Below are 13,220 nucleotides of genomic sequence, written 5' to 3'. Positions count from 1 at the left end.
TATCATTGAGTAGAGCCCACTAAGAACCTTCTCATCTGCCTTGAAATCAGGGCAGAAATGGAATGCTGGATTGAGGTAATAAGTAGTTGCATGAAGGGTCCTGTGAAGTTAGGCCTGCCATCTCTTGTCAATGATATCCCAAATGGGACGATACTTACTCTCATTCCCTTCATAGGCAGATCTGATGCCCTCCTTGGCCCTATCCATGCCCTCGTATATGTAGCCCATTGCGGGCTTCTCATCGTCAGCAACACATAGGAGAACTACCAAGGGCTCAATGAACTGCAAATATTGTGAAACAATATCTAATATCAATGAATGTAAGTGTGAAACTGTGAATGAAAATAAGCAAATAAAAGAAAAATATGAATAAAAATAATAAGTTAAAACTTAAAACATAATGTAGAATGCTTAAAAATTTTACCTTCACAATCTCAGCACAAGGGGTCCAAGAGCCTGGCTCATAAAAAATGTAATCTGTAACATCAACTCCTGCAACACTCGTAGCATAGGATGAGGAAGTCCACTCCTCACCAACAAACATACGTCTCAAAGTTGCCTTACTCTGAATCAAGGATTGCAGTGTGATGAAGCTAGTGGCAAATCTAGTGATTCCAGGACGAGCCAACTCCTTCTGCCCCGTGTATTGCTTCATTAAGTTAAGGACCCATGCATGATTGTATACAAATTTGCAAATAGTTTTTGCCTTCTCTACACACTTCCTGATCCATGCAATCTTACCAATGTCCTCCAACGTGAGGTCCATGCAATGGGCGGCACATGGAGACCAAAATATAGATGGGTGCCTCTCCATCAAAAGTTTACCTGCAGCAACATAATTTGCTGCATTTTCGGTCACCACTTGTACTACATTCTCCTCACCCACTTCATATATGACCTCCTCTATAACCTCACATACGTAAGTGACATTTTAGAATGTGCGGAAGCATCAATGGACTTCATGAACATGGTGCCACCTGAAATTTGAAAACAAAGCAAAATCAGTGATCAATGATCATTCAATAAATCTCAAATCAAAAATAAAACGCGAATCATTAAATAAAATTCAAGTTATTCAATCACTTGCAGAAGAAACAAGAAAATTTAGGAGCGTTTGATTTCTCCTATTAGTCCAACCATCGGTCATGATGGTGCAACGCTTCTTCCATATCTCTCGCTGATCCTCTAATGTGGCTTTTACATCAGCCACTGATTCTGTCAAAATTGGGCCACTTAACTGAGAATCAGAAGGGGCTTTGAAACCCGCCCCACAAATAGTGATGACATCAACCATGCTCTGCCAATAAGGAGACCTATCACAAATAAAACCAAAATCTTCCAATTGCACCTTTAGCCTTATTGTGTACCTCTTTGTTCCAACCCATGCTCTCAAGTGAAGGTTGGGCACCAAGAGTAGTGCATGGCTCAAAATATGAATCCATCCTAGATTTACGAACTCTAGGACCAATGGTTGCACTGAAACTCCCACTAGCACTGGCACTATCGGCAACAGAAGCACTAGCACTAGCACTCCCACTAGGACAGTATGGAGGCATGGAAGAGGCCCCTCCAACACAACCAATGCTAGCCTGAGCCAACTCCTCCCTTTGCCTCTTCTTTATTTCTTTTCGAGTCTCAAATGTGTCTAATAACACTTGGCACTCACGAATAGCCTCAGGAAGTGCTAGTGTGCAAGGCTCTGCATCATGGCCACGTATGCCGGCAAGGTGGTATTTCAATCTATTTATGCCTCCAAGAAAGATTGTTTTGCAAAATTTACATTTTGCCTCTCCTCTTTTTGGCCCGAGAAAAGGTTCTGTATATTTCCAAGCTAGATCTTTTCTACCTGGGATTGCTCTACGAGGAGGAGTGGAACTAGACATTGTTTTCAAAAGTTGAAGGTTGCTGGAATAAGACACAATTACAAAAAAAATGAATATTTGTCCATTGTTAAATTATAAATTAATACAAAAAAAAATATAATAGCAATGTTTTGATTTTGATACAAAAATCAATGTAATAGAATTTGTATTCATTTTTTTCAAAGAAATTAACAAACCTACCATGTAGATTGTTTTTTCATTTCAAAACATAAAAAAATCAGCAAACCTTACAATGTACATTTTTTTTTTCAAACATGGAAAAAAAATGGACATTGTAGGGTTTGCTGATCTCTTTAAGTTTTGAGAAAACAAAAAACAATCTACATGGTAGGGTTTGCTGATTTCTTTGAAAAAAATGAATAGATATTGTTACAAATGTTTTAAAAAGAAAATGTAAATTTTGCTTATAAAACACCAAAAAAACCCAAAAAAATAAATCTTACCTCTTATAAGAAGGTTGAAATGAAATGCAACCTCTTTCCAATCCTCTCTAACAAGCTTTTGATGCACCAAATGCAAGTATTACACTGCCCCAATGTGATTTGTTGAAGAAATTTTACTCCTCCTCCTTGCTGGTTGCCCTACTATGCTCTCTTCTTTTTCCTCACAACTCACTCTTCTCCTCCTATTTTTTCAATAGAATGAAATGAGATGCTTTTTAAAACTTAGAATCAAATATAAATGAAAAAAAAAGCAAGTAAAACCATTGTTTAACATGTTTTTATTTTACTTTTCCGGTACTTTCCGCCGGCCGAGTCATGGACTTGGGACTCGCCGGGTCCGAGTCGAGTCACCAAGTCACGTGACTCGCCATGACTCGGCCAAAACTCGCCGAGTCCGGGTTCAGTCCACCCAGGACTCGTTGAGGGTCATTTGGCCCATGACTCGCCGAGGGTCACTCGGCCTATGACTCGCCGAGTTTTGGTGAGTCATGGCAAGTCATGAAACTCTGATTGAGATAGGGTCGAGTCACCAAGTCACGTGACTCACCATGACTCGGCCAAAACTCGCCAAGTCCGGGTCCAAGCCACCCAGGACTCGTTGAGGGTCACTTGGCCCATGACTCACTGAGGGTCACTCGGCTTGTGACTCGCCGAGTTTTGGCGAGTCATGGCGAGTCACAGAACTCTGATTGAGATAGGGGCTGAGCTTGAACTCTGATATAGCTTAAAACTTGGCAAATTAATATGCTTAAATGTCTAAAAATCACTGAAGAGAATTCAATAAAAATGAGTGTTGAAAATCCTGTTTGGGGTTGGACTCTGATTCAGCCCAAAGCTTGGCAAATTAATATGGTCAACTGTCAATGAAAATCACTGAATAGATTAACTGAATTCAATAAAACTGAGTGTTGCAAATTCTGTTTGGGCTTGGTCTGATTCAGTCCAAAACTCGGCAAATTAATATGGCCAATTGCCAATGAAAACAGCTGGAATGATTGACTGAACTAAATAAAATGAGGCCCAGCACGTTACAAATGTGTTTGGGTTTGGAGTCTGGACTCTGATTCAGTCCAAAAATTATCCAAATTAATATGGTCAAATGCCATTCAAAATTACTGAAACTATTGACTGAACAAAGTAAAAGTGAGTGCAACATATTGCAAATTATGTTTCTTCTTTACATAGGGTGAAGCAGAACAGAAATTTATATATGTTTAAATGAGGGTGAAGGGTAGCTTGCCAGCTTTAAGTTATTTTGTTTTTAATTTTTTTTGGTATTATATTATTGAGTGACAAGTGTCTGGAATTAGGTCAGTTGGAGTTCCTTGGGCTTACTTGGATTAGGACTTGACAAGTTTAACTGAGACTCGCAAATCCTAAAAACAATGTTAAAGGTGACCTAGACAAAGGGTGAGCTAGGATAGATAGGGGTATCAAATTTTCTAACAGCAAACGGACAACAGCAGCAGATGTCACAGCTTTTGGAAGAAGGGGATTTAACAACATTGGATGATATAAATAAGTAAACAGCAAAACAAGAAGTAAGACAGCTAGAAAATGATGAAACCTGGAATAGAAATGGTCCAATTTGCTCCTGGTTGAATGGTGAGCTATCCCACACGTTTTCCTATCACTCAACGCTCCCAACTATCCTGAAAAGCACTTCCAGCTCCACATGCCTTTAATCTTGTTCTTCCCTCCGATTTTCTGCCCAAAGTTGACCCCCATGTTGCAGATTCGAGGGAGGATGTGGTTGGGTCTCCAAAAGCATACTGTTGTTGGTCAAACCCTGCAATTCATTCAGGAGGTCACCATGCTTCATAGTGGCATGGTTACCCTCTCCCACCATCTTTAATGCCATTCCCATTAAGTGCAGGATGTCTCCAGCCGTGAAAAGTATGCGGCCCATTAATGACATTTTCCTTGCTGGTCACCTTCTGCCAGGTCACCTCTTTATGGCTTCTCCTTTCTTCACTTTTTTTGTTTTTGTTTTTGTTTTACATTTCTTATTCCATTGGGCTCGATGGCTTAATATGCATAGCTGAGTTGTTTTGAGAAAATGATTGAAATTCATGATATTGTCTGTGGCTACATATTTAAATAAGTGTTTATTGATTATAATTTATATATCTATTATACATTTATATACACAATTATTTACTTATTTATTCTTTAATGAGTTCACTATTATTATTCAAAGCCTATGGTTAACTTGAACTAAATAAGGTTATTATCAGTGTCTCATAACACAATCAGAAAAAGTAAATAATCGTAACTGATTAAGAGTCTGGTTCCTAGGGTTCAGCGACGAATTGAAAAAAGTCCCAGTAGACCTGATTGATTGATTAAGAAATTATTAAATGTCACATTGTTTATTCTGACTTGGTTATATAACCCTAGGTTTAGCAACTGTTAACAGGTGGTCTTGACACAGAGTATCACACTGCAGTATACCTATATCTCTTCACAGAAACACAGAACCCACCTCACCTTGCATCATGGGTACCTACAATCAAACAAACTTCCTTGCACAACTCGACCATTCCAATCATTAGTTCAGGTTAGTCTAGAACATAATCACTGCATTAAATTTAATATACAACATGATAACATTCATCAATACTGACATTAAAGTTCAGAACCATCTCTCTCACACACACAACATCAAGATTGTATGAATTCAAGTTCCATCCCTGGTCCAAATTACAATGGGACTAGGGATTTCACAAGAAAGTGAAAAGGGGTTCCTAGGGGATGTGACATTCTATTCCTGTTTTAATTCCTAACTCCAGGCATGTCATGTTTCATTCTACTTGCCAGCTCGTACTGTAATTCCTTTCCTAGACATTTTTGTGTGCAATTGGTCTTACCCAGTTTTCCACATGATGCAGAAATGGCAGATCTGAATTTTTTATTTTACTTATTCTGTAAAATTGATCGCATGATGCTTAAGTATTCTTAGTTCTGTCCAGACTCCATATATTCATTTGGATCTTGGTGTTTTTGGCCGATCTGTTTGCACTTTGCAGAAGTATCAAAGAGTTTTAGTTTTGGGGAAAATCCTAATGACTAGGTTGTCAAGAGATTGTTTCTGACCATCGTCAATGCTTGCTCACCAAAAATGAAAGCATGAAATGAAACAATAGATGGTAAAATATCGTTATATCAAATATCACCATTTTTATGCAATAATATGCATACATGTGGCTGTGGGATGCATGCAACACTCAGATGCAAATCTTGGATTGTTTAATCTTTTGGTTTTACAGCTTGATGTCTGGGTATCTCAACTTCAGAGTTTTAGCTGTCTTTATTCAGATGGTTTATCAACAGCAATTTTTTTTCTCAGGAATAAACCTGCAAACCAAAAGATAAAGATTGTTTCGACTAATTGTGATTTAACTGGGAAAAAATGGGGTTAGGGCTATGTAAAAAATTGAGAGTGGGCTAGGGAGAAATATTGCTGCAGAAACCACTAAAAAACTAATAAACCTTAATTTTTTGGACCAAAACATCACCGAGAATCGTGGAAAATTGAATTTTAAATAGGGTTTGTGATCTTAGCAATGATTTATCATTTATTTGCCAATTTATCTGCAAAAAATCATTTTGGTCATTTTCTCGGAAATAAAATCAAAGTTTTTTCATTCAAAAAATTGGGAAATGTCTGAAGTTGCGGTTTCTGTATATTTGATTTATGTTTTTTCTAAAAATATGAATGCGTCAAGACTGATAACATAAACTTTTGTATCTCTTTTTATGAAAGTTAAATTTTAGGTTCTTCCTTTATATTTTTCATTTCTTTGACACTCTGCTCTGTCATCTTATTCTTGTATTAGATTGTTAAGGTGAGATCTTGAGTTATTATTTTATGTGCAGCACGGAGATTGCCCAAAGCTCAGCCTGTGCAGCATCCTGCAGGAATGGTTCTCACAGATCGACCTGCTGAAAGAACAAGAAACACATGCTGCGCTTAAGGTAAAGAAATGTCACATATATCATTCATACAAGCCTTGATTGATAATACTGTTGAAGGCTGTGCTGTATTCCTCCAAGATTCTTGCTAAAGATTATTATCTTCCTGTAATGTCTTTGCCAGGGACCATTCACAGAACGTCGTGTTTTGCATGCACCTTTCAGATAATTATTTTTTGGCATCATATAGGTCAAAATATACCTTAGCATGTGGTGATCTTGTAATACGCCTTTTTGATTTGAATAAAAATGATTTGGTCAGATGTCATCTTTATTCTTGTCAGAAGGTTAAGTAGATTGGAACTGATCATATTTACCCCTTTTGAGTTTATTTTTTAATGTGTTTATTTTCTCTCCAATTGATATTTATTTACATAAAACAACAAAGTCTGTACAGGAATTTATGGTGTTGCAACCATTGTAATGCAAAATTTGCCTTTTCATTTTGTTGGTTATATTTTACTAGAGATTTTTTTTTGAGCGAGTCAAAAGCTGAGATCAAATACAAATTTGAATTCATAAGAGAGATTACAATCAAAAGGGTATGGTATTTCAAAGAATGTAGTTAAATGATCTGATGCCAAATTCAAAAAGGCTGAGATAATATGATCAAGTTTGATAAAACATAAAAAAGCATACACAAGAATGTTGTTTTTTAGATGTCCTCCAACATGTATTTATGGTAATGACGATTCTTAGCAATCGTTAGGCAAATTTTTTCTGTAGGACTGAACAAAGTTTATCTATTTAAATAGCAGATTGTTTCTATGATCGTTAAGCTTTATGAAGAACTGTCTAATCTTTGTTTTATTGGATTCGTTTGCTAATTTATAATTTCAAATGTCTATGTACTGAAAGTCTGAAATGTCATGGAACTTTTACATCATATGTTATTTAGGAATTAAGGCACTCTGGACTTCTGTGAAACTTAGCAGTGGTTTGGCTCTGATCAACATGCAAACATAACTTGTTTATTAATCCTATATATAAACACACAACAAAAAATGTGTGATGGCCCACGTTCATTTAGCAGATAAAGAGTTTGACACTTATGTCGAGAAGTCTGTTTTCACAAACTTTACATCATTATCCATTGTAAGAAGTATATTAGAAAACTTGATATCAAAATGATGAAGTGAAGGTTTTTGGTATGTCAGCTCTTGATATTCCTTGACCTCCATATTTTATGTAACGTTATGCTTCTCTTGAGAGTATTACATGATAGAAGCTGTAATAAAATGACTAGAAAGTATTCCCAAGTTTTGTAAAATGGAAATATAAAATCAAATTCTAAATCAAGAGGTGTTTACTGCAGCATAATTGGAAGAAATCTCGTAGATTTTTATTTTTGAGTAATATAAAAAATAAATGTAGCTTTAGAGTCTGTTGAGTTGCGCACCAATTTTGGTGTACGGGAGAACTGTTTTTACCTTGTGCATTATTGTTTTGATTGATGCAACATTATTCTCATCCAGATTCAAACAAAGACTATTTTTGAATTAACATGCTTTTCCGTCAAAACCAACTTATAAGATGAGAATAAATATAAATCCTCAGTTTCAGTGTTATTAAGCATTCATTTATCATGTTGAATACGAAACTATATGCATTATACTAAAATATAGTAAATCACAAAAATGTAGTAAAATATCTTACAAGTTATAAAACCCTTGTGATAACATATACGTAACAATATTATAGTTTTAATTTTTTAATCATTAAATTGTTGTTGTAATAAATTTTCATTAAAGTAGAATGTTACTCTTTAAACACACTTGAAATCTTCTTGTGAACCATTCGAGGGAGTATCAATTAGCTTGCTAGCCGAATATCTTTAAGACTCTCTTGATTCGACATAATTATTCATTGTATGATTTACTATACAAAGGATAATTAAAATAATAATTATTGATTCAAATATGTCGAAGAAATAAATTCGAATTTCCAACTTTAAAATCAATTTGCCTGTGAAAAAATGGGTGATATTTTTTTTTTCTAGTTCTAAGCATGTGAAAGAGAATAAACATTAGCGATCATGGTATTGAGATGAGGTATAGAAAACACTCTGATCTTAATATTCTCTATGAATATGCATGTAATTTTTTTAATGCAGGGTTACATGTGTATTTGAATTTTCGTATTTGAGGTAATGCTAGTTTCTAGTGTCATGCACGTAGATGTGTGATTAGGTTTTGACCCCGCTAGATAATTTCTTGACTTCATTACTATAGTAATTATTTTTTTACTTAATTTAACTCTAGTAATTATGTTTTTTGAACTATCTGATATTTTGTGTTGCCCTTGGAGCTTAATTTGTAGGATGGTAGACTCTTAGTATATGGTCTTTATCTTTTTTTTGGAGCTAGGTGTTTTTTTATTTTATTTCTGTTCAAACGGTTTGATTTTGGGTATGATTGCATGCCACCTTATTTCGAAGGATACTAATGCATTTCTTTTAATAAATGGTCTTTGATGTTCATACAATGTGGTGGCACTTAATTTGATCTAGATAAAAATGAATTCATTCCACAGTTATTCCATGCATACAGGTTTACCTATTCGTTTAGCCATACCTTGTACATTTAGAACCTACTATTTAGCACTTTTTTTTTTGTACTTTCTTAATCAGTGAAGGATTTAGGCAATCATTCATTATGGTGCAATTAATAGTGATGCTTTTTGATCGAGTATTTATAAGGAGTAACAAATTTGTATTCTTAGGTGTCGTCTTGTTTTGATCTTTCTCAAATTTTAGGGTGTTGATTTGGGAAAACTTGGTTCTCTGTGTGTGAACGATAAACCTCAAGATGGTTTTAAATATTTTTAAGTTCCCAAGTATTCATGGGGAGTAGAACAAGTGATGCATTGTGATTTGGTGTAATGAACCAAGTAAAAAATGTGTATGCTTGGGTGCTTTCTTGTTATCTTTAGTCTTGTTCAATTGCCTCCCTATGACTAATCTAGAGCATTTAAGTGTTTTTAAATGTTGCCAAGTTTGGAACTATTGAGGAGTAAAGTAAATTATTTCACATTAGGTGTAATTGCATAGAAAAATACTATTGAATTCTAGGTTGAGTTTGGAGATGGAGCACATATTTGTGACAAACTTTATCTAGATTTTCCAACTTATCCTTTAATAGAGCAAAGATCTAGAAGTTCTAGAGTTGACTTCCAGGAGGTTGTTGATAGAGGCATGGTTCCCAAGTTTGATATCAAGCCAATTCTAGATTCTTATTTATTTGCCTCTCTCTCTCTCTCTCACAATACAAGCTCCTTATAAGTAAACACACGAGAAATCACCTATGGAAGACTAAGAGTCACTACTTAGAAATTCACTTTTTATAAGTAAACACACGAGAAATCACCTATGGAAGACTTAAGAGACACTACTTAGAAATTGATTTTGAATCAGATTGAAACGAGAATAGGGAGTTTTAATTTGAATGGTGATAATGACGATAGGTTTGTAGATGTTTTAGTGGGTGGGGTTTGTCAATTGGAAATTAAAGGCTCGATGAACTCTCACTTGGTTGATGGGACATGTTCTATCGTTAGGGGTGCTTTTAGGGTACTTGCGGAGCCAGGTGGTTAGATTTCAAGTTTTGTCCTTAAGATTCTTGGCTTAGATTTTTGTAAAGATGGTTAGAAAGGATTAGAGGGTCTTGTCGAAACTCCTCTTAAATCAGCACCATAATGAGCGACTCTTTTTGGCACTGAATCTAAAAGTAAAAAATCTTCTCCTGATCCTTTGTAAGGCAAATCTTGGCACATGTGAGATCTCCATTTCTATCTCTGGTTGCATTATTGAGAAAAGCAATTCATTAATGGATATGACGTTGGTGGTTAAATTCTTGGGCTCTTGCTCCAACATTGACCTTATGAGATCTCTGGTTCATAATAAATGGAAAACTAAAGGACAGGTTGATGTTTTGGTTATGGTAGAGGTTTTTTCTCTTTTTCTTTTTCGTGTGAGGAGAATTTGTGGGCTATTCTTTCTGGTGGATCGTGGCTCATTGGTAATCTACTCTTGTGTTCAAAAAATGCGAACCAAGGTTTGATACTACAGAATTTTCGTTTAGCTATGTCCCAATTTGGGTTAGGCTTCTTGGGCTTCTAATTCAATTCTGGGATGATGAAATCTTTAAGAGTATTGCTAGTGCTTTTTGTCAGTTGCTAACCATCGATAAAATGACTTCTTCCAGAAAGCGCTTAGTCTATTTCAGATTTTATGAGTGGAAGACACTTCAAATTTACTTGCCTATATTTAGTGATTAGGACCATGTGGTAAAGTTTGAATTGATCCCTTTTGCATGCTTATGCAAAAAATGGGCCATCGGGCAAAGAACTGTCCAAGTAAGTCTCAAAAGTCCGAACAAAAAGTTTGGAGAGAGGTGTGCAATATTGATAAACCCAAAGGTGTTGCTAGTTTTAGGGTGATTGTGGCTGATAAATCTTTTGAAAATATTGCTATAGGAGATCCTCCTAGTGAAACTCTTAATGCTCATGTCAGATAAGGAGGATATTCCTCATAGTATGATTGTCGTCTCTAATTGTTCTCTTCCTTTGATGGATGATGCACCTAAGGATATTGCTTCCAAATATTTTAAGGCCTATTCGGAATTGATGACTGGTTCTCAAATCGTGGCAGAAGAAACCAACTGAATCCATTAAGGAAGGTTCACAACTTGTAAATCAAATGGTGATGGTTCTTTTATCAAAAAGTTTGTTCCCGTTTAGGATTGGCTGCTACTATGGTGAATTAGAAGAGGCCCCTTTCATAATGGTTAAAAATCACGAATTAAAAATAATAACTTATTTCTCTAATCCATCTTAGGGGGTGACTACAAGGAATAGACAAAAGTTCAAATTGTGGCTTGAAAACAAGAGGTAAGGGAAGACCATCTTCTCAACAAAGTAGAGAAAAGGAATGGAAGCTGGAAATTGTAGATGGGATCCAACATATTGTTTGAGGTGTGCTCCATGAAAACTTCTCAAAATACCCAATGAAAGTCCTTTCATGGAAATATTAGAGGGTTAAACAACCCTCATAAGCATGATTTCTTATATAATTTAATTAGGGACTATAAGCTTGATATCTTGCTTGTTCAAGGAACTAAAATGTGTGGTTTTGTGGAAGTAGTGTAGATGGTGCTTTAGGTGGCTTGGCCATGTTTTGGAACCCCAAAATTGTCAAGGGTGTGATCTTAATTGAAGACTCAAACCATGTTGCTACTTATTTTCATCATTTATAGGATAATACCTCATGGATTGTCTCTAATATTTATGCCCCTAATAACAAGAATGCTAGAAAGAAGCTTTGGCATAGATTGAGTATTTTTAAAGCTTCCTATCAATAAGTTAGATGGTTGGTTATGGGGGTTTCTAATACTCCCATAAAAAAAGAGAGAAAATCGGGGAGATCACAAGCTCCTTTGAATAGTAGGTTTGATTTAATGGATTTCATTAATGACCAAGTCATGTTTGATGTGGACCTTAAAGTTGCTTCCTATACTTGGTTGAATCGTTGTGTTGGGAATATTTTATTCAAGTTAAGCTAGTTCATGCTCTTATCTTGGTGAACTGGCTTGCCTCTTATTCATGTTCCCTTTCTTCTCTCATGAAATTGGGTTATGACCACTTTTCGATATCGTTTTATCTAAGATTCTTAGTAGGAAGAAGAGGTTTCCATTCCGATTTGAAAAGATGTGGCTTTGACATACTGATATTTGAGGAAAAGTTAGAGAGCGGCAGTAAATTTAGATCAAGGGGATGACAATGTTTAGAGTGGCCAAGAAATTGGCCTTTATTAAATCCAATGTTCAAAAAGGGAATAAAACTTCTTTTGCCCATATTTTTAGTGAAAATGACTATATCAAGAAGAAATTGGATGTGGTGCAAAAGATTATTTAGATTAATGGGTTGGATGAGTTGGTTCGGGCCTAATATAATGATCTCTTATCTTGCCTTCATAACATCATTATTAGAGAAGAAGACTTCTAGAAACAATGTTTTAGAGTTGTGTGGATGAAAAGCAGAGATAGAAACACTAAGTTTTTCCATCTTTCTACTCTCAAGCACCATGTTGCCAATCACATTAAAGTCATTCATTCCGATAATTTTGTGAAGCGTTAGGTTCACCCAAATGTAAGGCGGGGAAATAGGATTCCAACTTTATGTATGCAAACAATGAACCTATTTCCATGTGCTACCTTACCATCAGAAGGAAGATGATCCACTAGGCTTAAGAAGGCTCAATCACAAAGTGGATGCAATGATCCTTCACCGTGGGGTGCTTGAAAATGACTATGCAATTGTAAATGAATAAAAATAGGCTAAGATAGACAACTTTCAACATGCATATAGAGACAACAAATTGGCATACCAATTCCAGAAAAGGAGATAGTAGAGCAAACTAAGATTGTCTTGCAGTCCAAATTTGAGTTAGAAATGGGAGGAGTGGGTTGATCTGATCAACAGAGTCCCGAGATAGGGTCTATCTGATCAACAAAGTACCAATAGTTTCAATTTCAACAAATTGCAAATTGTAGCTCTCCTCCTAATTAGCATGCACTTATTTTCATAGGTTTGCCACTTGTTCCTGCACACACAAAAGAGAAAAAATGTTGGGTAGAAAGGGGTTTTCCTAAGTCAAACCCTAGTTTTGGAATCAACCTTGAAATTGAATTAAGTTGAACATGAAAGGAAAGTGTGCTGATATATAGTACATGCTAGATCTAAGAATATAAATGTCTTGTACCTTGATGATGTAAATACGTTTTTGAAGATGACCTCAAATGTTAATGCAATAACATGACTCCACACAAAAGACCTAAAAGGAAATCATAAAAGATATGCTTGCATGAATATTGTTGAAGGTTGCCACAATGAAGGATATCATGAAATGAAATGCCTTGAATGC

General features: G+C 35.6%; 1 protein-coding gene across 1 annotated transcript in view; it reads left to right on the top strand.

Annotated features, from left to right (window-relative positions):
• LOC131070407 (ras-related protein RHN1) overlaps positions 1-6,744 on the top strand; it is a 30,007-nt gene extending 23,263 nt beyond the window's left edge. The window contains exons 7-8 of the mRNA XM_058005956.2: positions 6,206-6,304; positions 6,426-6,744. Coding sequence (XP_057861939.2) covers positions 6,206-6,303 — 98 coding nt within the window. The 3' untranslated portion in view covers position 6,304; positions 6,426-6,744. The remainder of the gene's footprint in view (positions 1-6,205; positions 6,305-6,425) is intronic.
• Positions 6,745-13,220: the final 6,476 nt, after the last annotated feature.

Source organism: Cryptomeria japonica, chromosome 5 (assembly GCF_030272615.1).
Source record: "Cryptomeria japonica chromosome 5, Sugi_1.0, whole genome shotgun sequence".
Taxonomy (NCBI): domain Eukaryota; kingdom Viridiplantae; phylum Streptophyta; class Pinopsida; order Cupressales; family Cupressaceae; genus Cryptomeria; species Cryptomeria japonica.
Note: the sequence above shows the minus strand (reverse complement) of the source record. Positions and strands in the feature narration are given on the sequence as shown.